We start from the raw sequence: 26,068 nt of genomic DNA on the forward strand, positions 1-26,068 counted from the left end.
TTGCCATGGACTAGGTAGCTTAAACAGCAGAAATTTATTTCTCACAGCTCTGGAGGCTGACAGGTCAAAGATCAAGGTCCCTGCCCTTTCAGTTTCTGGCATTGACCAGAGCTCTTTCTGGTTCGCAGATGGCTGCCTTCACATTGTGTGCTCACCTGGCAGAAAGAGATCATCTTCCTCGTGTCTCATAAGGACACTGATCCCATCCATAGGGGCTTCACTCTCATGACCTAATTACCTCCAAAAGGCCCCACGTCAGAAAACCAAAACCTTGGATATTAGTATTTCAACATGTGAATTGTGAGAGGACACAAAAATTCGATCCATAGCAGAGAGTATTAAACAGTGGAATGATATAACCTCATTTGAAAATTTAAAAGTTCTTCCTGGCTGCTGTGAGGCAAAGGGATGAAAACTGATGGGTAGGAGGAGGCCAGAAGTGGAATTGAAACAGGAAGACAGGTTAGAAGATGAGCTCCAGGAATCCGGGGCTGAGAAGATATGGCTCCGGTTAAAGGGGAGTATAAGGATCGACTGGAAATCACTAATGAATGAGCAAGACTTAGATCTTCACTGGCATCTAAATCAAGCATGCTTTAATTTCATTAGTATATTAATGAAGGGCATCATGTAAGCTAACACAGTCAAGATTGATACAGTTGGTGAGATCAAAGAGAAATTCGATTATGATCTTTTCTATTACTCTTTAGGATAAAAAGCCAAACGACTCATATTTATCCCAGACTGCAAAGTAGAGCATTGCATAAAGAAAGCAAATGTTTTATAGGAACTGGGAAGCATGATGGTAAATGAATAATATTCAGAATAATAAAATGTTCACACAGACATCAGTATCCTTTGATTCAAAGGCTCAGGTAATTATGGAACAATGCTAATACATACTTTATTTTCTAGGTTAGTTTCTGCCTTTCAATTATCTACCAACATATAAAATTTAAAGCATTCCGTAAAATGGCACTAGTTACTTTTTGATCCACAGTGCCAAAAGAGCCCTAAATAAACCAAATTAATTTTCCATGAGATTAGTTTTAGTTTGGCTTGTTTTAATATTTAATGCTAACTAATGTGCGTTTTTTAATGATTATGAAAAGAGATAAAATTTGACACAAGAGTATTTCTCTAAAAATGGCTAATTTTTATTACTCCAGACTCAATTTTTTCTAGATACAAAAAGGAAGATAGGTAACTTTAATAAATAACTAACACTTTTGTAACATTTTTTGTAATTTATAGAAATTGCTAATTGCTCAGGGAAAAAGAAATGACTGACTCCCTAAAACTTTCTTCAGTGATAACAGATAAATTCGTTTACCTAAATGGGTTTCTAGAAGCTTATTGTTCACATTTAAAGAGGTAACAATAGGATATGCGATACCTCAGGGTAGAGAGACGTGTAAGAGTCGTTGAGCATACTTAAGCAGATTTTTGCCCTCCAAGCAGACTTTCATAATCTAAATGGAGCATTTCATATATTTTAAGCAGAAATATGGAAAGCCATGTGCTGGAGCAGTAGTTCTCAACATGCCACACACTGGTGCATTGCAATCGTTTCTAAGACGTGACCCAAGTGATGTACCACAACAACAGTTAAAACAAGCCAAAGTTTTTTTTAGTGATTTCTTCCTTTTTTGAGAGTAGATTAGAAGAATAAAACTTAGGATGGTAAAACTACTGCTATAACTTGCTGTGAAATTATAAATTAGGAAGGATGGGGAGGAATCACGCAAAATGCAAAGGCCGGCACTCAAGAGAAGGAGCTCATCTAATTTGACCTTCAAACTAGGCTTACTCTTTAGAATATAATAAAAGCAGAAAAAGAAGTGACCTCAAGTTGAAGCGTTATGCTGCTAAAAATTAAAATCGTGGCCCAGTTTTAAGACACAGACATGGGAATTTGCAAAAGAAGATATTTCTTACACCTGCCTACTAACGGACTAGGTACAAAGTCACCTTGAAAAAGAACCAAAAATCATTTTGCTTAGAAGTCTGGGTCACGAGCTAATATGAATTCTCACAAAAAATTTTACCATATTCAGTTAAAGCACCTTTTCTTTTACATTTTTATTTCATGAAATCTGTTCATCTACTTTTCTTATAGATCTTGGCTTTAATGCTTTGTTTAGGAAGTATTTTTCTGCCATAAAATAACAAAATATTCTTATTGATTTTAGTTTTATACAATTTTGATTTCTAGATTAAACTAATTAATCCACTTGTATTTTATTTTGTATATGTATGATAAGAAGTTAGAAGTTCATGATTTTTTCCCAAATAGCAAGCCAGTCATTCCAGCACCATTAATTCAGTACTATGTCCTCCCCCGTTGATTTGACACGCTGTCATTATCATACATTAAATTCATATATGCATTCGTAAATTTTCTACAGATGGATGAAAGAATGATTGCTTCTCAGTTGGATACAAAGATAGATGCATAGAGAGATGCAAAGATAGAAACAGAAATAAATCATAATCTCCTACGTCCTTATCACTGCTATCTACTTAATTTGTCGATTTAGGTAAAAGACATTTTAATTTCCTCCAGTATAATTATAAAAATCTGTTTGTCTTTTTGTTTTTATCAGTCTCGGCCTTTTAGAGTTCAAAGCCATATATTGAATGCCTAAAAATTCAAAACAATTACACCTCTTGAAGAATTGCAACTTTTATTAATATTAAATGTCTCTCTTTATACTTTCCCTATATTATGTGAATGAACTCATTGAATTTACTTTGAGATGTTAGAGAGCTAACTTTCCCTGAAATCTTATTTTGTCTGTTAATAACATGGATGTTCTTACCATTTTAAAAATAATTTCCTTAGTATCTCACCCATTCCTTTATTTTTAATATTCCATGATACATGGCTTTAATTATGTCAGCTATAAACAGGGCAATTTTTTTCCTGTAATCTGACCTTCCATTTTTTATAAATCAGTTCAGGGTTGTGATCACTGTTTCATCATGATGGAGACCTATTTTTTGGTGTGTTTTCTATTTGTCTTTTTTTCGTATTTCATTACTTTTTCCTCTACCTTTGTCTTTAGTTGGGTTGATTGCATATCCCTTATTTTTGCTTATTTCTAGTATTTATAAATTTTAATTGCTTTGTCTTTTTTTCTGAAGTGGACACTTAATTTTTAGTAAATCTATTTAAAATATTTATCCATTATCATTGAAAATTAATTGCATACCTCTAACCTACCCACTCTTCAAATAAATGAAGACCTCTAGCAAGATTTTATTGACCCGGCTGATCCTCCCAAACAGCTCTATGGCTGATTAAAATTGGCCAGAACATAAGATTCAAGGTATAAATAATTCATCTACCCTCTTGGCAATCACATTCTTTAAAATGCCTCACCAGTATGTGATTACCAAGAACCTTACCAGTTATCTTTGCTCACTACACTTTACTGATTCCCATGCGATCCGCCATGTTGAATCTCTGTGATTGGTATGTATATTAATTTGCTATGGCTGCTATCACAAAACACTGGGTAGCTGAAACAACTGGGTAGCTCATAGTTCTGGATACTACTGGTCCAAGATCGAGGTGTCGACAGGTTTGATTTCTTCTGAGTTCTCTCTCCTTGGCTTGTAGATGCTAGCCGTCTCACCATGTCCTCGTGGGTTTTTTCCACGTGTGTGTGCTCATCTCTGGTATGTCTCTTCCTGTGTCCAAATTTCTTCTTATGAGTACACCAGCAAGATTGGATTAGGGCCCACCTTAATGGCCTCATCTTAATTTAATCACCTCTATATAGGCCCTGTCTCCAAATACAGTCACATTTTTAAGTACTGGAGTTTAGAGTTCAACATGTGAACTCTGGGACAAGCACATGCAGCCCATAATAACATTTTTTATTTACACGCATTTCAGAAATAGTGGGTACGTAGTTGGTAAGCTTTCTGAGTTCCTGATTGATGGAAGAAAACATATCATGTACCCACATTGGAAAGATATTTGGTTGGGTATGAACTTCTAGGTTCAAAATTATTTTTTCTTAAGTTATTGAAGGCATTGTTGCTTTGCATTCTAATATTCATTGCTGTCTGCCCTGTAAAAGACAGTTGTCTGTCTGATGATTTCTCCTCCAGGACTTTTACATATCCTATTTTTCTCTCAGGAAGTGGGGAAATATTTATTGATCCCCAGAGTTCATAAATTCCCCTGGAAATTTGATGGGCTCTCATCATTTTTCACCACCAGGAGATTTCGATCTGTAATTTATTTATCTCCTTCTATAAAATCTATTAGATGTGGAAAGTTCTGGATCTATGCTTGCTATCCCCTAACATATATTCTCAAAGTTTTCATCTCTTGGTCCTCTGGCACGATAGTCTGATAGCTTCGTTGAGTTTTCTAGTTCACTTTTTGGAATTTTATCTGTACAAATTCCGCTATTCAGTTCACCTCTGGGGTTTTATTTTAGCAATCGTGTTGTTAATTTCCAAGAACTCTGAATGCTTCTTTTTCAGGGTATCTGGTTCTGTTTTATAGATATGATAGACACCCACATCTCTCAATTAATTATATCTTTATTTATTTTCCCATCTCTTCTATTAGCAGTCTTCCTCAAGGTAGTATTCTGTTCAATTTAACGCCTCTCAGAATTTTCCTCAACCATGTCTATTGCTATATATAGATGAGTCTAAATTGAATAATATTACTATATATATTTTGCTTCCGATCAAGTAAGGACTTCCATTCTTCTAGCAGTGCATATGTGTTCTGAATCAAGATCTCTGGTTTATGTTGCTCTGGGCTAAAGGAGGAATTGTGTTTTCTAGTGGGCTTGCATTTGTGATGCAGTGGTACCTTGTGTATTTGTTGAGGGAGGTACAAGTAGTTCATGACAGTCACAAGGGATATACTACCTCACCCCTCTGGTCTCAGTGCCCAGTTGTGGAAACTCATGTGTCAGATCTCCCACGTCAGCAATGTTCACCCACCCTGTGTGTTCTAGCTATGAATTCTCAGATCAGCAACTCCTAATAGAAAGAATTAACCTGACTTTTACTGGAGTTCTTTGATGAATTACCAGCTAGTGACACATGCATAGTCCTTCTTTATGCTCTCCATCTATGAGTTTTTTCAGAATTCTGCCAGGAAAAGTCACTTTTTTTTGGTTGGTCTTTTTTTCACCTGTAGGTGTTTGAAGTTCCTCAGTTTTGTTTATGTCTTTCCATGAAACAGGTTCCATTTGGTTTAAAATGTCCAGAAAGTTCTTACTATTTTTGTACGTTGGTAGGTATGTTGCTGATTTTCCAGTGCTTCTGTGGATTTAGTTCAGTATTTTTCTTGTCTTTGCTATAGAACATTTTTGATGAGTATAGGTAAACATATGTTTTTAGTTAGTCATCAGAATCAGAAATCATTTTTTTTTCAAATAATTACAATTTTGCAGAGCACACTCAAAGAAAAGTAAATCAACTTACTATTCCATTAATTTTTCTAGTTGCTGTTTGCAGTCTAAATTTTTTTTCATCTTGACGGAAGGTGTTTTGAAGGCATTTTGAAGGTAATCTGTACAGTGATATTATTAGTTGGGAGAAAAAACATGTATCAGGCTAACACTGAATGCTACACAGGTCATTCAGCTATTAAGAGACACTTGGTTAGTGCTTTATTTCTTATTACCTCTAAATAGTCTGCCTCTTTCAAAGAATGTGAGGTTAATGTTGTAGAGCTAAATACAAATCAGCCATTTTCAATTTCCACGTGCATAGAAGCTGAAATTGTTCTCAGCTCTTCCTCCTCTGATACAGATAGTGGTATTTACTGCAAACTGAGTGATGTTCAGGAAAGGCAATTGACTGAAATACAGGAAACCTTTGTCCTAGACCCAGCTTTCTAAGTTACCAATGACCAGAAACTTAGAAAATTTCTAAAGCTTCCTGGTTCTCATTCCCCTTATTTACAAGGATGCTAACAATGCTTTTATTAAAAAACAAAAACAAAAAACAAAAAACTGGAAAACCCTGGAAATGGCATCCTGAAATTATTTTTTAAATCCCAAAAGAGTATCATCTCCTCATGGTGAAATCACCCAATTAACATATTCATTGACATGACTCATCCTACTAAATTAACTCTGTTTTTAGAATAGATGATGTTTGATCTGTAATAGCAAACTTGTAAATAATTAAAAGGGCATGTATTTAGTTTGGTACTTACTTTATATGTAACAATTTAAATCTAATAACAGACCTATTAGATCTATTATTATGTAGATCATGTACTTTACATTTATACATATATATTTTTTTCTGTGGAAATACAAATTGTACTGTGTTTTTAATTTCAAATCCAATTGTTCATTATTAGAGAAAATAATTGACATTTGTATATTAACCTTGTGTCCTGCAACTTTGTTATAAATTGCTTATTAGTTTTAGGAGGATTTTTTATTGATTCTTTGGAGTCCTACATAGATAAACATGTCATTTGCAAACAAAGGCATTTTTATTTCTTCCCAATCAGTATATCTTTTATTTCTTTTTTTAAAAAAATTGCATTAGCCTGGATTTCCAGGGCAATGTTGAATAGAAGCAATGAGATCAGACATCCTTGCTAGTTCCTGATCTTAGCAGGAAAGTACCTAGTTTCTCGCCACAAGAATGAGATTAACTGTAGGTCTTTTGTAGATGTTCTTTATCAAGTTGAGGAAGCTCTCTTCCTACTTCTAGTTTCTAAAGAGTTGTTACCCTGAATCAGTTTTGATTTTGTCACATGTTTTTTCCTGTATCTATCTAATTATATGATTTTTCTTCTATATCCTGCTGATATGATTAGTTAGTTTTCCAACGTTTACCAACCTAGTGTACCTGGAGTAAATCCTACCTGGTGGTTGTAGTAATGTAATATCTTTGTCTGGTTATGACAACAGGGTAAAGCTGACCTCACAGAATGAATTTTAAAGGTTCTCTCTGCTTCTATTTTATGGATATGATTATAGAGAATTAGTAAAATTTCTTCCTTAAATGTTTGTTAAAATTCACTAGTGAATTCATCTGGGTCTGGTGCTTTCTGTTTTGGAAGGTTATTCATAATCGATTCATTTCATTAATAGTTATAGGCCTACCCAGATTATCTATTTCTCTTTGTCTGACTTTTGGTGGATATGACTTCCAAGCAATTGGTCAATTTCATCTACATTAGCAAATTTGTGAACCTAGAGTCATTAATATGACCCTTATTATCCTTTCAGAAGACCAGTAGTGATCTTTCATCTTTCATTTTCGATGTTATGTTTGTGTCTTCTCTCTTTTTTTCCTTAGGTGACCTAACTGGAAGTTTAGCAATATTATTACTCTTTTCAAAGAACCACTTAGATTATTGATTTTAAACTTTCTTACTTTTTACTATATATGTTTAATTCTTCAAAATCTTGTAAGCACTGATTCCCTGCATCCTACAAATTTTGATTAGCTATATTCTCATTTTCATTTAATTTTCAATAGTTTTAGTTTTTCTTGTGACTTCCCTAACTCGTGTGTTATTGAGAAACATATTGTATAATTTCCAAGTAATTTGGGGTTTTCCAGCTACCTTCCTATTGCTTCCTAGTTAAATTACATTGTGATCTGAAAGTATATATTGTATGATTTCTATTTCAATTTTTTAAATTTTTTATAGTGTATTTTATTAGCCCAGAATGTCATCCATCTTGACAAGTGTTCCCTGTGTGTTTGAGAATAATAGATATATTGCTGAATGAAATATTCTATAAATGTAAGTTAGATCCAGGTGATTGATACTATGAAGTTCAACTATGTCCTTACTAATTTGTTGCCTCCTGATCTGTAAATTACTGATGGAAAAATGTTGACAGCTCCAACTATAAGAGCAAATTTTTCTATTTTTTTCCTTACAGTTCTACCAGTTTTTGCCTCGTTGATGTTGTAAGGTGCATACACATTCAAGATTGTTATGTTGTCTTAAAGAATAGACCATTTTCGTAAGTAATACCCTTTTGTCCCTGATAATTTTGCTTTCTCTGAAGTCTGCTTTACTCAAAGTTAAGATAATTTTTCCAACTTTCTTTTCATTAATATTAACAAGGCATATTTTTTTCCATCCCTTTACTTTTAACCTATTTCTTTATATTTAAATTAGGTTTCTTACAGACAATATATAGCTGTGTCTGATTTTTTAATCTACTCTAAAATTATGTCTTTTAAGTGTCATGTTTAGAAAACTGACATTTCAAGTGATTATTGATAGTTGGATTAATATGTAGCATATTTGTTTTTATTTTATAATTATTGACCTCGTTCTTTCTCTTTTCTTGTTCCCACTCTTTTTTGCTTTCTTTGTTTTAGTTGAGCATTTCATATGATTTCCTTTTTTCTCCTCTCTTAGCATATCTCTTAGCATATCTTAGCATATTTTTTAAATCTTTATTGTTGGCTCATGAATTTGCAATATGCATTTCTAAATAATCCAAATCTATTTTCAAATAACACTGTACCACTTCAAAGGTAGTTCAAGTACCTATAACATAGTATTCTGAATTCCTCCCTCCCATCTCTTATAACATACTGCCATTCATTTTACTTACCCCAAAATTAAAATCGCTGAATACCTTCTTGCTATTATTTTTAACAAACTGTTATTTATTACATTAATTAATAATAAGAAAAATAAAAGGTTTTTTTTACCTTTATTTATTTCTTCTCTAACACTTGTCTTTTCTTTAAGAAGGTCTGATTTTTCTAATCATTATCATTTTCCTTCTCTCTGAAGAACTTCTTTTAACTTTACTTGCAAGGTAAATCTGCTAGAGAAAAACTTCCCCAACTTTTTGTTTGTCTGAGAAAATCTTTATTTCTCCTTATTTTGATAAGTTTATCAGATACGGAATTCTAGGTTGGAGGTTTGTTTCTTTTTTTCTTTCAGCACTTTAAATGTTTAATGTCACTGCCTTCTTATTTGCATGGTTTATGAAAAGAAGTCTAATGTAGTTCTTATTTGCTTATTTCCTTTCCCCAATGGAAAATTACTAGGGGCTAGAGCTGAGTATTTTCTTTCCATCAATTTGTTAGGCTCTGGTAAACCCCAGTAAATTAGACTCTAAATAGTTTGCCTTGAGGACAGGTTGATAAGAAGAACAGAATGTTCTGGATATATTTCAAAATGTCTACTTTCCCCTTCCTCCTGCCAAAAATTTGAGGGGAGTTTTCTTTGTTTTTCAATCTGAGAACCTGGTAGGACTCCTAGAGATCAAACTCATGATAAGTATGGGATTCTCCCATGAATGTTTAACTTTCAAACTTGTCCACAGTGAGCCTCCAGCAGTTTATCGGTCGTAGTTCATTCAGGTTTTCCTACCCCACTACTGGTTGTCACAGGCTTTTGCTCTGGAAAGTTGTGATTCTCAGTGTCCACTTATCTCTCTCTCCAGTTTGGAGGACAGTGGTTATGATTGCTCTGTGACCTCAGTTGTCTGATGGGTCTAAGAAGAGTTGATGATTTGCAGTTCGTTCAGCTTTTCTCTTGCTGTGAGGACCAAAGCGATGATTTCCAAGTTCCTTCCTTGCTGGACTGGACACTGGGAGTCTTATGTTCTATGATGTAATGAATTGTTTCATCTCTCTCTACATTTCTAAATCTAGATCTGTGGATGGCAGTTAATGGTCTTACCCTACACTCACACATATAGTAGAGTTCATATAATATACGCGAATGTGCTAAATTTTCATTAATATGAGTTAATACTATTGTTATGTTTATTCTTTATTAAGTGAGTTTAAGGACTATAATCTCTTCTTTATGAGGAAAATTTCCCTTTCCATTACTTTGGATTTTTTTCTTTTTTTCTTTTATAAAATTTGAGTGTTTTCAAGTGAAACCATGAGAAATTGTGTACTGCTGAGAATTAAGCATAGCTCAATTCATTGATTTTCCTTATCAGTGGTGGCTAAAGAGCAAATACCTAGCAGAACAACAGAGAGTAACTGAGGGCCAAGTAAAGCCAAGGTTTCTTCTTGCAGATGCATATCATGTACTAATTTTAATGAGCTAAATACAAAAGGAAATGGCTGAAGTGTTTCTGATATTCAGAAATGTCCATTCAGGACTCTAATTAGCACCAGTGACCTGTTTTCAATGTCGCAGGCACCTGGAGATCCTGGCTAGCTACAAGAAAAGCTACTAATCAAGTTTGTTCAGTTCTTTACCTGGACAACCTAGAGACATGGATATTGTTGAAGGAGCTTTTCTCTAACATCCATACTTTGCTAGAAGTTAATCATTAGCACTCATATTTTTCATTACTTCTTCATATCTGTTGTTTATTCTAATTAAGTCCTAAGGAGTTGCTTCCTTGGAAACCTGACATAAATTTAATTAGATAATACTATAATGTTTCTATTTAGATAGCATATAATTTTATTCTATCTATGTTTTATTTAGTAAGTTCTCTTTAAGTTTCTCCTGCCCTATATTAGTTACTTGGATTACAATATTATCTTTGACTATAATACAACATTTATTATAATACATGAACTTTATTATAATATCTTCATTTGAATCCATATTGTTTTATGATAAAAATCACAATAAAATGATTATTTTATAATATATAATTTTGACTATTATTTTATTAATTGGTAAATTTATTAAATTTTGTTCAACCAAAATTTAGAATTTCAAAACAGAAGACACATTATTCATCCATCGGTTGATTTTTAGAAAACTATTTCAACTAATAAGTGATTATTGATGAATTATTATAAGATCAATGGGCTTTTCAGTAAAATGTGTGTAGTTAAATATGAAATTATAAATGAAATTATAATTATTTTAAACATATTATCCATTTTTCTTTTTTAGAGTAATAGATGTTTAAAAGGTTTTTAAAATAAATCTTTTGCTGAGAGTTATCACACACACACACTGACACACACACAAACTCTCAAGAGACAATGAATTTTATTTCTATTGAAAGACAAGAAATACATATTATAATTTTAGCCTTACTGTAAATAAAACCCAGCATTATAAAGAGTTCTTTAATGATTTTTCTAATTTTTCCATTGACTATTGTGGCTGGAGAAACGCGACATAACATGCAGTTGTTCAGTTTAATGCACTGGAGGTATTATAAATATATGTTACTATTGAAATACCACATGAACTTAATGAGTTTCATTGGAGTTAAGCAGTGAGTTAGTGAAGTTAATCAGAATTAATCTGGACTAGATTAGGATGAACTAGTGGTATAAGAGAAGTTGACATATAATGGAGAGTTAATACTATGTGGTAGATGGCAGATTGGAGGGACAGTCAGGGGATGTCATGATGAGGTTTTGAGAAGCAGAGTGAAAAGAGAATGGAAAGAAAGGGCCTAATCCTACATGGCCAGAGCATGTAGGATTAATTGAAGATTAGAATGATTGGAAGCAGAGAGGAAAATGAAGTGTAAAAACAATAAAATAGATACATTAATAAATAAAATACATCTATGCTATGGTTTTGGAAAAATAGAGAAAGTGTTGTATATAATTAGATTTCTGAACTGATTTTCCTAGAAAAAGGAGTTACAAAATAAATAAAGCTATTCCCTTTTAAATCTTTGCTATGTAAGCCAGAATTTATGCAAACAGAAGAGCTCAATTTAGTTTAATTTTGTGGAATTGTTTTGTTATGAAGTCGAACTGTAAGCTTCATATCTTTTTATTTTTATTCTTAAAAAACGGGGAAATTTTGCATGAATTTGAAAATTAAGTATTCACCAAATCCTGTTGCTGAAGACGTTTTAGGATGAGTGTTTGCTTATGTGTGAGAGCAGAAACATTCAACTCACCCAAATTACTTTCATGTTGAGTCTTACAGTATTTCATGTATTGAGAAAGCAATATAAAAAAGTGATTTTTGCTTAGGAAATATCTACTTTTCCAAAATGTTGGTCAAAAGTCTCATTTTTCAGGTTTCCAAACTTTGGGTAATTTTTGTTTTTCTTTAGTCTATCATCTTGATTTATTTTTGGTGTTTCATTTAACTTCCATTAACAGGTTGATTTCTGACATCACCTCAGACTTTTTGTAGTGGTGAATACTGACAACAAGCTTCATTTCTGGATTGGACTTACTTAGTGGTTCTTGGTACTGTTTCTGGAATGTCAATATAATATCAAATGTAACAGGATAAGTGGTATTATCCTCTCCTGATAGTGTATATTTTGGATAAATGTTTATAGGATAAATTATCTGTAGATGAATTTTGACACTAATAATAAAAAGTGAAAAAGTAAGGTTTTTCAATAAAGGGGAATATTATTGGACAAAAGGACTATCGCAATAGAAGAAAATTACTATCTATGTGTTTTCTCTTCTCTGGGTCTTATTTTTCTTATGTAAAAGCAAGAGTCATGTGAGTAACAGTTGAAGTACATTGCAACCATGTGTATATATGGCATCTAGCTAAATGATAACTGTAAAAGTTCAGTGCAAAAACAAAATGTAGGAAAAATATCTTTTCAACTTTACCTTTTTCGTTGTTGTTTAAATATAGATTTTTTTTTGAAAAGTCAATGAAATGGCATTTTTTATTTTTGAAAAGTCAATGAAATGGCAGTTTTTATTTTGAAATGATTTTACTGTTTAAAAAATAATTAAAACTTGGCATGGTGGCTGCTTTCAAAGCTATTTCTATTTCTTGTTTGTTAAATATATTAGTACTTCATTTTAAAATATCTTGAATATTGATGTTAGTTAATTCAGAAAGATTTTCTGTCAAAATGTTAAAATATTTCTTGTATGTTACTTTGATTTGCGAAATGACTTATATACTTTCATATTCATTTAATATGAAGATTTTATTTTTCTCCAGAGATATGACCTTAATCAACATAGATCTTCTTTAGCAATGAGAAATTCTAGTTGTATACCCTAGCTTCTCAGATGCTTAAAATAGTTACGGTTTTTTACCATGACCAATTCGGTGTACAGAAATTGATATGACAAAACCAAAGGTTTAATTAACCAAGGAAAATATAACATTCATACACTCGCTTTATAACCACACTTTATACGTACCGAAAATATGCTCAAGATATTGCGCTGTCACATCGCCAGACTCCATTCTTTCATTAACAGCCTGGATCCCTGTAAGAGCAGAATCAGGATTCAAATACAGACAATCTAGCTCCAAGTTTGTCCTCTGAACCACCAAGCCATGATTTTGAGATGATGGGTTTATTACATGGCCAATCAAAGGAAAGGGCTAATCACATTTTAATTTGCAGCAGCTGACAGGTTGTATTGATATGGAAATAAGATTAGTCTCCACACATCAAAAACCTAAAAACTTTAAGTCAATTTAGAGTACCCTCCAGGCCTTCTCCTTTCTTCAACACCATGGAAACCAGCCAAAACAATTCAATGGCGGTTTCCATTTACATTGAGAAGATTCTACTGCCTTGGATAGGAAATGCTTCTAACATCCAAACCATAGAGTTGCTTTTTCTCTCTTTTCTTCCCCATTGTTAGGTGTACACCATCAAAGAATCTGGACTAAACATCCTGACGTGGTCGGTGATTGATACAAGAACCAGTTGGATGTATGGACAAGAGCATCTCTCCAGGAACAGCTTTTTCAAGGTGGTGTTTGAAGCTGATTTGAGTGGAAGTGAAGACATCTTTATTGCCCTTGACGATATCTCCTTTCCGCCGGAATGTGTATCTGGAGGTAAGTGATTCCTTCAGAAAATGGGTGTACACGAGTCGCTTTTAATATCTAAATGTAGAAGTGTTGTAGCCACCAGCCCCCAAAAGACACACAAACCACCAGAAATCAGTAAGTTATAGGAAACACGCTCTTTATTCAGCAAGCCGGGTCTGCCAGGGGTACACAGACCCCAAATTAAGCAGCCCCGAAATGTATAGGTACAGGGATTTTAAGCCCTAAATCCCATTCCTCATTCTGTCTTAAACACAAAGGTCTATTTTTCTCCTATTCACTACCTGTCAACCCATAGGTCAGGTGGGCAAGCGGGGGTACAGAAGCAGAAAGCTTATTGTTAGAATGTTATGTTCCCATGGGTGATAGCCTATATTCCCATGGGCAATAGCCAAGCAGTAATTTTCCAGCCAGCACAGAAGAACTGGGAATTTCTGAGGAATTGCACTTCTTTCTAGGTTTAATCCTGCTCATATATGGAAGACAGAGTAATACATGTTGTAGGAGGGAAAGTTTTTCTGCCTATGACACTTTACCATGAAATGTTCATGTTGTCTAGGCAACAAAATAACTTTGACTTAAGTTCTTTAAGAAACATGGTAGGAATATAGTTTCATTAATATAGCTTTATTGTCTACGTTCTTTATGTCCAAAGGTTTGCAATAACTGCTCAAGGTAAAGATCCCTCTGGTCATCTAACATATTTTGCACTGTCTTTTCCACCCATATTAGCTTTTCCCTGTGCCTGAGCCATTTCCCTTCTCCTAACTGTTTCTACTCTACAACCTAGAACTCTTATTCTATTGCATTAAAAAAAAGTCCTGTCATTGACTTCTTTTCTAAGAAATCATCCCCTTCACTAAAATCTGAATTTCGGCTGCTTAAGATGTTTCCATTTAAGTGGCTATTTGTTCTCTCAGAAAGTCTTCAAAATTCTAACGCTAGATAGTAGGGTCATTGTCTTTCAAGCCACTCGATGCCTCTTCCAAAAATTTGTTCTTAAAGCCTTACTCAAAAGTTTCTCCTTTTTAAGGCCACACATCTGAGTTCTTATTCTTATGGTTTTCCTCTGAATCTTAAATCCTGGGCAATCTCAATTTCTCGGTGATTCAGCCTGTGCAAAACACTGACCTCTTCAAATCCAATCACCTTCATAAATATCTTTCCTCATTAGCCAACTGCCATCATTACATTCTGGACCTTATCATTCCCTCTGAAAACAGGGTTGAAAATTTCATCTAATCATTAGATTCTCTACTTCTTGATTACTTCTCCTAAACCTGTTTTCCAACATAATAAGAAAATATATAATTCTAGGTTCTCAATGCTTTCTGCTTTTTTACCCCATAAAACAGCTCCTTTATTATTTGTTCCTAATAATTCCAGATTTAATGGTCTAATACCTCAATTTTATTCTCAATCAGCACTTTGAATTATATTTTGTCCTGTTTTTTCACTGTAACATAAATTTGGGTCCTAATTATGTGCCAGGTACTCTGCTAAATACTTTGCATGTATTTCCACATTTATTTATCAGACCATCCCTCCAGAATAGATGTAAGTATCCAGTTTATGTCCAGTCATAGTGGCTTTATCAATCTTTAAAAATGAGTTACTATAACCATTCATATTTTCCAAACCGCTCCTGGTCATGGTCACTGAGACGCCAGAAGTTTTGGTGTACTCCCTTGGCCGGACCTTCACGTATCCTAGACACATGTGTCCCTGTTCCCTGGCACTGTTTCTCTTCAACAATCTTCAAATTCTTCGACCTCTCCTTTGAACTTCCTTCACTCTGTCAATATTCTTAGATCCTTTGCAGAGAAAATAGAGCCCTTTCGTAGCAAAATCCCTTTTCCACCTCCAAGAGTTCTGCATGTACAGCTAAACTCTTTTTGTCACCATTTGTCTCAGGAAAAAAAAACCCTCTATTTTTTCAAGAGTAAATATCTGTTCTTAGTCATTTCCATTATCAAATCCTCTCAGTACTGTTCCATCAAAGTTTTCTCTGTCCTATGTATTTAGTTTTTTTTCTTCCACTACTCATTCTTCTTGTCTGTCTGTCTGTCTCTCTCCTCTCTCTCACACACACACACATGCACACATATGCACACGCACATATATATATATAAATATATACACATATACCTATAAATTTCCCACTTATTTTGAGCTCCTGAAAAGCAAGAGGAGCTTATCTATTCCATCTACAGAGCCTAACACAAGAACCAGGAAATTTGGAACACAACTGAGTGGGCTTGAGATGGTTCACGTGGCTGCTGCCACTCCACCAACGGGTCCATGGTTGGCTGGCCTGTTACCAGGGATGTAGCCGGGGATAGTTCCTGCTGGATCCCCAGGTGGATGATGCAGGGCTGGCATTAGGTCATGGGTCACTTCTGGGTCTGTTATTGAGTCTGTAGATGACAGACCTGTTACCAGACGTATAGACATGTGTGACTCCCACTGTATCCCTGGGTGGGTTCCAGGGCATACAGGACCTCCTCCAACACTGTCATAAAGCAGGGCTGTAGCTGGATCATAGGGCTGCTTCTGGATCCACAGTCATGTCCAAGATCAATAGGTCTGTTACTGGGCCTGCTGATGGGTGTGGCTCTTGCCAGGTCCTTGGGTGGGCAGATCTGCCCCCTGCCCATGGTAGAGAAGGACTCGAGCCAGGTCACAAGCCTGCCTCAAGGACCACAGTTGTGGTCAACTGGCCTTTTATTGAGGGCACAGACAAGCATGTCACTGCCAGTTTCTGGGTGAGCAGGATTGTCCCTGGACCATGGAAGAGCAGGGTTGGAACTGAGTCACGGGACAGCTTCAGGGTCCACAGCCAGAACTACAGCCTACAGTCCTGCTTCCAGGGGCACAAATGGGTGTTGCTGGGTCTCTGTGTGGGCAGGACTGACTCTATAAACCGCCAGAGAACAGGGCTAGAGCCAGGGCACAGGATTGCTTCAGGATTCATAGTGTAGTCGAAGGTCAGTGGGCCTGTTACTGAGGCCTGGCTCCTCACAGGCCCCCTGACCGATGGAACTTCAGCTCAGCAGGGCTGTACTGAGTCCACGGGGGACTGGACTACTTTTGGTCTGTAGCCAGGACCACATTCAGCAAGCCTGCCACCAGGGTGAGACCTGCCTTCTCGAAGTGGTTCTCCTGGTCTTGGGCTTCACAACCTCCTACTGGGTGCAAAGTCAGCCCCAAAGGCACTTTGTCCAGTGAGAGAGCATCATTTGTAGGGAGGGAATTGAGGATGTAAGCTAGGGACCTCCTCCTATTCTACCATCTTTCTGATGTCACTTTCCGCATACAGAATTTTCAAAGGCTTTCAAGAAGGAAGAAAATACATATGTATGTCTCAGAAACCTACAGTAAAAATGATCTTTTAAGTGTTAGTTAGCACTTAGCCAGGAAAGCTTTCTTTCCTAGTAATGCTGGATAAAGGAAGCATTATTTTCCCATAAAATTCAAAATTGGTTAAATTTTGATAAATTTCTCTTCAAACTTACTATTTTTATTGAATGAAAATGCCCAGAATAGGACACAGTTTTCCAGTGAAATATAATTGTAAAAAATGCAGAAATTCTGATAGTATAAGAGCTGCTACAATGAATATTTATTGAACAAAGCAAGAGAAAGAAGTTTAAGTAGATTTTTTCCAGTATTCATTTATGTGTGTTCTTTTTCAGTTAGCCCTCAGAGAATGTGAAATCGTCTATACAATCAAAACTGCTTGCTTTTTTCATCTTTCCTTAGTCTAGATTCAAATGAACTAAGGCAACTCAATTAACTTAGGTAATATTCTCCAGCTCTTATAGTAAGACATTCGGATCTTTACATTTATCATACCATCTTTTTTCTCATGTACAGATTAACATTCTAACATTAAAAACAGGTGACTCTCAACTTCATTTCAACCTTATATTAGAGTTTTTGTTGTTTTAACTATCTTCTACCCTTCTCCCCCAAAACTGTCCTCTTCCATAATACAAAGAAATGCGGAACTATAATATTTGTCACCATGGGAGTAGTTTTCTTTCTGTGTAGAAGATTGTTCTATAACAGCAGCCCCTCCCCCACCTTCTTACTTCTCCATTCTCCCTTTAACTAATTTAGGTTTCCCAGGACAACATTTTCTAAATGGAGACATCCTCCATGCAGTAAAGCATCTCCAGCAATTCTGAGTCAGCAGAGAAATATACTTGTTTTCATAGTCTTTTTTTTTTTTTTTTAGCCATATGAATTTCCAAGGGTAGAAGGTATTTGCTATTTTTCTCCTATAATTTGAAACAGAGAGGATCACATTTTTCTCCATGATGAAGAAACATTTTACAGACCTGGTAGGACATTGCTGTTTTTAAAATTATATAAGAGATTGTAAAGGCTTAAAACAACAGTGTATGAGAAATTATAAGATGCTTGAAGATATGGTACATATACACATAATATTGTCAGGAGTCTAATAAGGGGACAAATACCAGTAGACACAACTGGAGGGGGAATGACAGGTAAGAAGCAGATTATCTCAGCGTAGGAGTTTACTGGTGTCCTGGGACAAATAATATCACTCCAAAATGCATATCCTTCCTTAGAATGTGACCTTATTTGAAAACAAGGTCTCTGCAGATATAATTAAGATGTAAATTCAGATGAAATCATACCAGAATGGGGTTGATCTTACTACAATATAACTGGTGTCCTCATAAGAAGAAGACAAGGGACAAAGAAACACGCTCACAGAGAAAAATACCACGTGACAAAGGAGGCAGAAATGGAAGTGATGCCTCTATGAATTAAGGAATGCGGATGGCCAGCAAAACTGGAAGCTAAGAAAAGGAATGGACTGAGTTCTGCCTTAGAGCCTTCAGAGAAAGGATGGCTCCGTCGAGAACCTTGAATTTAAACTTTTGTCCTGCAGAACTGTGAGAGAATAAGCTTCCATCGTTTTAAGCCACCCAGTTTGTGCTTAGTTATAGCAGCCTTAGGGAATGAATACAAGTAGCAACACTAATCAGGAACTGAGTTCAAGTCTTCAGTAAACCACTTACTGCCCATTTGACCTGATTTTTCTCGTCCATGAAATGATTATAGTCAAGATTTATGAAATGTGCTTTATCTAAAATAGTTTCATTCACTATTTCAGGCAATTGAAGAATCATTTAGAAAAACCTAACAGTAATTCTTAAGTGACCTAAGACATCTTGTCTGACACTGAATAACATTCCTACCTGAAAAATTCTGAGTCTGACCTCCATTATATAAATATGCAGTAAATAACAAAATTCACTTTGTGTTTAAGAGAAAACTCCAGTTTGGGGAGTTTATGAACTTTATGAACAATTTTTCCAACTAGATTGTTTTTGTTAAATTGAAAGAAAATAGATCTTCAGGGAGTGATTGCAGATTCCAACAAAAAGAAATACTATCCCAGGGCATCTTTTTTTTTTAACCCGACTTGGTAAATATAAAATTGACAGCAACTACCGAGGTGCCAAACAAAATAAAGAATGAAATTCATAAGGGATTCAAAGAGAATAAGCAGCCAGAAGTTCTCATTGTTTATATTATCATCGCTAAATAACAATAGCTCTCATTTCATTTTTGAATATTCTCATTCTCGTTTCACATCTCTGGGCTGGAACAGCAAGGATTACTCTGGAACATTTCCAGAATAGGTGTCTTCCCTTGAATGCAAACTGTTTAAAGGTGGAGATGTTGGTCTGTATTCATCATCTTCAATGATGTATTCTACATGCCTAGAAGACTTTCTGTTATAAAGTAGATACTCAGTGAACATGCTCCATAAGTAGAGAAATAAATACATTAAATGAAGAGATGAATAAGTAAAAGTTGCCACCTACTGATTTTATATAGTACCTCCCTTCACTACCACCAGTGAATTCTTCTAGCAGTCCTGTTCTCAAATCCTTGATTCTGGGGGAAAGAGAAAGGGAAAGGGAAAGGAGAAAGGAGAAAGAGAGAGAGAGACAGAGAGACAGAGAGACAGAGAGACAGAGACAGAGACAGAGACAGAGACAGAGACAGAGGGGAAGAGGGAAGAGGGGAGAGATATTAGTGAACGACCAACAGGATTTGCCTTTGGGGAAATGAAATAGATGATCTCTTAAGTCCCTTCCAAGTCTGTCATTTTATGATCATATGGGAGAATGGATTTGTGGACGAGGTTCAGGAAAGCAGAAGGGAGGTCCAGAAAATGACACAGAAGAGGAGTCCAGAGAAGCAGAAGAGAGTGAAAAGAGGCTTAGGGGTTAGGGCAGACAGGTAAAAGCAGAAATGTCACTGCCGTTTAGATGCAGAAGACTTCTCACTACTTGGTGTGTTTGTGAACATGAGTAAGTCAGCCCTTCACTCAGTGCTGAAACTCTACTGTGTGCTCTCCTGGATTTGAATTGGAAGGACAGATATGAATATACTAGTATCACTAGTTCTCCAAGAGTTTACAATCTAAGAAAATATTGGAATGATTCATACCTGGAAGTTTAAAGTATAAATTACTTTTGAGACTCTCTCAACTCTAAGATTTTTGGTTCTAAGACAACTTCATTGGACTTGGAGGCAGCATCCAGTATCCAGAAGTAATTTCTTGACGCACCAAGGACTACCCGTGAGAAATATATAGTGGTGTGCTGCTAAACTAGCTCTCAAAAAGAAAAGAAAAGAATAGAAAGCCATGGTTTGGAGCATTTGCCTACTTCCTGGTTGTAAATACTCCCAGATGGCCGGTGTGCCATTACTAGAGCTGAAGGTGGGAAGAGATGCACACAGTCTGCCAACAGGCTGCAGCACACGTGGCCAGAGAAATGAGCCTCAAGAGTCCTGCTGCTACCTTCCTCCCAGCTGAATGAAAACTGAGACTGTGGTTCGAAACGAAGAATGCGTACACTTACTTAGCATTATGAATCAAGAATATGGCTAATGAAACTTATTTCATAAGAAGGATATTTGTACCTTTTGTATGAGCTGATAAAGAATCTTGAAAAAGCTCTTGGTTACGCACAACTGTAAGGAGATGTCGTTAAATTTTCATTGCCTTTCTGTCTTCCTCTAAATGCCTACTTTAAAACCAGTTTTTCTACTCCTCCATTTCCTTACTCTAAACATAACTCAGGCTTCAAATTCTGTAGATTTTGCTCTTTCCTCACCTTTAGTTGCATTTTACTGCTCAAACTGTAGTTCAAGATGTTCTTATTACTCGTCGGAATCTCTGTAATGGCTGCGTAATGTATTTTTCTAATTCACTGACATTTGTCATATATTACTACCAAATTAATCTTCTAGCCCCTGTTATAGTGTAAGCTCCAGAAGAGTAGACCTGTATCTTTCTTATTCACCACAAAAATAATTTTTTATTGCAAGCAACAATATCTGGCAAGGGCTAACTTAAGCAGAAAATGAGTTTATTGAAAGGATACTGGATAGCTCCAAATACCAAATGTGAAACTGAGAATCTAATAGAGGAAAATGAATGAGGATAAGCAAAATGGCCTAAATCAGAGGGTAAATCTGGCTAACTCCACTGCTGTCACTATGAATAATCTCTATTTGTCCCTGTGTCACTCCCTCAAAATGAAAAGAGCTAGCTGGCAGCATACCATAGAGCACGCCCAAATCGTATGTCCATGCTTCAAACCCTCCTTAGTTACACTTTCATATATAATTTCCACATCATCCGTGTCTGGGTGAGGCCATTCCTCTTTTATTTTTTAATCATAGTCAAGCCTAAATATTCTGCAACATATGGACCAAATTAGAGAGTCGACCAGAAACAATAAATTCTCTATCTACACTCTCAAGGTGTGAGAGGAAATAAAAGAAACACTAACCAAAATGCACAAATTCATACAAGTTATAAAAAAAGAAGAAAAGTGCTTAGAGGCTCTCACTTGCCCACTAAATAAGTTTCTTATCCTTTAGTACAACTCCTGTCATATCAATCTGTCTCTGTCTGTAAAATGATGCTTTAAAATAGGACCCCTCTCCTGTCAGCGGTCATGCTCCCTATTCTCACATCTCTGTGACTTCAGTCTTGCTGTTCTCTGGCTGGGAACGCCCCGCCCTTTACCTCCTCTTGCAGAAATCTTTTTCTGCTTTCAAGGGCAGAGCAAAAGCCACCTTCTTCAGGAATTTATCCTTTATCTTTCCCACAGGAAGCCAAACTCCGTTCCAGATTCTCTTAGCTTTACGTTTGCACCTCTCCTGTATCTTGCATGGTATTTTGTGATCCGTGTGGCTTGTTTGCTGTTATTTTTAGTTACTCTACATTGAAAATTCCCCATTGTTATTATCCTGTTTGCTTTTTAAATTTTAGTGAGATCTTTAGTTTTTGGGTTGATTGACAACAATATAAATTTCAAGTCAGTATATGATAACAAAGTAGATATCCATTTTCTATCGGAACTGATATAGCAATTGTAGATAAATTATTTAAAATGTGTTTTTAATGAATGGGTCATTTTTATAATTTTCATTCAGTTAGTGATTCATAGATCTCATTTTAAAATGAATAATGATGAATGTACAGAAAGCTGAAGGAAAATGATTATCAGTCAATCCTAATTCATTTATTGGCTTAAAGAATATTATTAGGTCTTAAATTTATTAAGACCAAACTGCGGGTCAAGAAGTCCTCGCAGTTTGTCAAAGGATGGGATAATTCCTCTTAACTCCTGGAAGGGATATTAGAGTTAAAGGAAAAAATAAAACACAAGGACTAGAAAATGGCATTAAAAGCTAGTACCATGCAGGCTTATGGGAGCAAGACCTGGATGCCCTTATAACTACATTTGGAAAAGCTTACCTGTTCCACTGTGAAGTGCTTCATTCTCGGTTTCCTGCTGATCATCAGGCTGGAAAGAATTCTGATGAATCAGGGGGAAGAAATCCAAATGACAGCCATGAAAAAATCAGTCCCAGTAAAATTAGCCTGGGTTTGACAAGTATCTTATACTGAACCAAACCTGAAGACAAACCACAATCGCTGTCTCAATACTCTGTCTTAAAGGTGAATGTTTTTATGTGAACAATGATATTTACCACATCGACATGTGTATTTATGTATATATGGTGTATAAATATACATATAACATACTTTAATATATGTAATATAATGTATATGTAAAAGAAAACATGGTATGGTCATTTAGTAATTTCTCAACCATATGGAAACAATAATCAATTCCTAAATTCCTAGTCATTTTTAGAAATTATTATAACCTTTGCTGACTCTTCTTTTCACTCAGAAATACTCAGCAGGCAAAATATTTTACCAAGCCAAATGCATCTGAGAGATTCCGGGTTCTTTTTCATAGCCAAAGTAAATCTGGCCTTGTTTTGTTCTTTCGGGCTATTAGAGTCTACTTTTATTATGGGTTCTCTGCTTCCCTGGAGCACATATGCTATCTGGAAAACATCCAGACTTTATGAAAACAAGTTTGTTTATTTGTTGCCCAAGAAATAGAATAAGACAGTGACATTTCTCCACTAAAAAAATCTGTTTTAAAAGAGATCTTTTTTAATTGAAAAACAAGTGACTTCAACAGAATGTCCAGTTTTTCTGATAGCATCTTATTCTGATAGCATCTAATGCGAGAAGATTTTAACCAGAAAAGACTAGATACTCTTTGTGGAAATAGTTGGAAATGGAAAAATAGAAAACAATGACAACAACAACAACAGACAACTTTCTTGGCTTAACAAAAGGTAAATGGTTTCACATGTATGCCTTATCATCTTCACTAATATAAAATTGTACAGAATAGAAAGCATGAGGCTAGAGAAATAACCAGACTTGGGTAAAAAGGGGTCCAAAAAAGTGACAGGCCCATGGCTGGGTCTTCTCTGCTGGGTGAAACAGATGATTGATCAGTTAGGTCAGTCCAGAATCCTTGCTTTTGGGCCCTTCTCCTCTTTCTGATTGCAATGTTATTAATGTAACATTATTTAGGCATGCCTCCTGTAGGATTCCATATGGGGCAAGGTAACCAAACACATTGTAAAATCATCACTTTTAATTATTTTATTAGAAAAGCAGAAATTAGTTTTAAAGCTAGGTGGTTTTGAAAATAAGAAGGCACTTATATATTACAGCCCAAACTTTAGGTAAAGCTTCTTATCCATAATCCTCAGAAGTAATATTGATTAAGTTAAACATAACTACATATGTCCTTGTTTTCAGGGCCAGTGCCCCGTTCACTGGAAGTCCACAGAACTGTAGTTGACTCCTGAGTGGTCTTCTCTCCTGCCCACCTCAGTAAGTCACCTGTCTCTCCTTTCACCTTCTGGAGGCACGTAAAACGGGTCTTCTCAAAATGTGCATAAAATCGAACCTCACAGACAGATTGCCTAAGACTCTTTGGATTTCCTTCAATTGTATACATTTATGATGTGGGATAGAAAGGTGGCTTCTCACTCTCCATTCTCAAGCCTCGTACACAAAGACAAAGACCTGTGAAGTGACTGCACCAAACGCTTGTAGTTTCTGTAAGGGAAAGCCTTCCCACTCACAGGGTTGGCAATGATATTCTCTTTCCTGGCCCCCTCCCTGCAAGCAGAGCCTAATACTGCCGTATCTGGACTATTCTGCAATTTTAAGTTTTATGAGGAGAACGTAGGTGAGAGGAGGCTGAATCAGGAGTCAGGTCATTGAATACCAACAGGACAGTGACACTTCATCCTGTAAGGACAGTGGACTTAAAATTTGTAAGGCATTAGAGAACCATTTCTGAGAATTCTTCCTTTGGGAAATGTATACTGACAGCAACATGAAGTGTGAATGGAAGGGGAATGTATTTAATAATATTGTCCCTAAAGTTAGAAATCACGAGTTCAGCATTTAGGGAATTCTTTAACTATTAAATAAAGTTGCAGTTAATATGTAATAGAGCTATCAGTGAACAATAGCATTAAATTTGGCCAAATATATAACCTGATCCAACACTGCATATGATAGAGCACAAATATGTCAGATGAAGAACTATAGCACCATCTGGAAATGATAAAATAGGAATGAATCTGTTATCCACTAGGGTCTCTCTCCGTCAGGGCTCATGACAAGAAAGAAATGACCAACAGCCTAGCATTTCATATTTTTATATATGTTTTCTACATCCACATCAGTTTTAGATTATTTTGAGTTGTATGAAGGCAGAAAATTCTTCATATACGCAATTTTAGTCACTTGCAGTGATATCACTATTTTTAGTTAGGAAGGAATTCTCTGTAATCACGGCAAATATTGATGTTGAGTAAAAGTGATACCTCTTTGGGGGCTTCTTAATACGTTCTGTTTCTTCAGCTCTTATTTTCTCTAGTACGGTAAATATATTCTTGATTTTCTTCCAAGTCTGCAATCTCTGTACGTGCTGGGGGGAGAGAAAGAGCTCTCATTACAGGGCACTCACTCCTCCACTACAATCTCGTTTTCTCTCACTTATGTTACCGACGTCCACTGCCCAGCCTCTCTTCTAACCTTTCTGTCACTACTGAATAGCTTCGTGGCTTCAAATAAGCTCTATGTGTGTATACATGTTTGCATACCTTTACACAAATGCATATATATACAGGTATAAGTGCCTATATGAACGAATGTCTCCATAAACATTGAAACTCAGTTCTCTCCTACATTATTATAGCTTTTCAGCCTTGGCCAGCTGTAGGCATTCCCTTTGAAAATAATTATCACTTTCTATATGATATTTGTTCTCAGATGCCTCACAGCTTCTGTATTAGATCTAACTTCTGGAAACCTAGATTTTCTTTACTTTTGTCTCCTGTCAGACTTTTGACTCCACTTTTGCAGAGCCTTCTGACAAGCCCAGCGAGCCCTCCTGACTCATCATACACTCTCCACCCTTCTCTAATGTGCCAGATTCTTCTATTGTCTTTACTCTGAACAGAGGTCACGTCCCATCTGTCCAGGAATATTTAAACCATTGGATATTGAAATTAGATAAGGAGATCAAAATGATTCTCTTACGACTTTACATTAGAGATGACTATTTTAAAATTAAAAATAGAAATGAGTATTTTTGTACTTTATATAGGGACTTAAGATAACCGTAAAATTATAATTCAAAATAAACTCGAATCAGGAATTCATAGGAATTGCACTTAAAAAATGATAATCTCCCCTCCCCATAGCTTTTTGTGTTGTTTTTCAATGTCATTAATGAAATACCTGCCAGAGACAGAGAATTACCAATTTATAACTTATGTATTAGATTTTACAGTGAGCTTTTTTCTATTTATGTCATCGAGTATGGCAGTATTTGGCAAGAGATTAATTCTTGCTCTTAAAAACCGAAGATCCTTGTGCATATTTTTTTTCCTTTCGAA

At 35.6% G+C, this 26,068-nt stretch overlaps 1 protein-coding gene across 1 annotated transcript in view; it reads left to right on the top strand.

Moving 5' to 3' along the window:
• MALRD1 (MAM and LDL receptor class A domain containing 1) overlaps window positions 1-26,068 on the top strand; it is a 520,465-nt gene that overhangs the window by 379,942 nt on the left and 114,455 nt on the right. Inside the window, 2 exon segments of the mRNA XM_023533144.1 lie at window positions 13,519-13,717; window positions 23,910-23,932. Of these exon segments, the coding sequence (XP_023388912.1) occupies window positions 13,519-13,717; window positions 23,910-23,932 (222 nt within the window).

The sequence above is a fragment of the Pteropus vampyrus genome, unplaced genomic scaffold, assembly GCF_000151845.1.
Source record: "Pteropus vampyrus isolate Shadow unplaced genomic scaffold, Pvam_2.0 Scaffold96, whole genome shotgun sequence".
In the NCBI taxonomy this organism is placed as follows: Eukaryota; Metazoa; Chordata; class Mammalia; order Chiroptera; family Pteropodidae; genus Pteropus; species Pteropus vampyrus.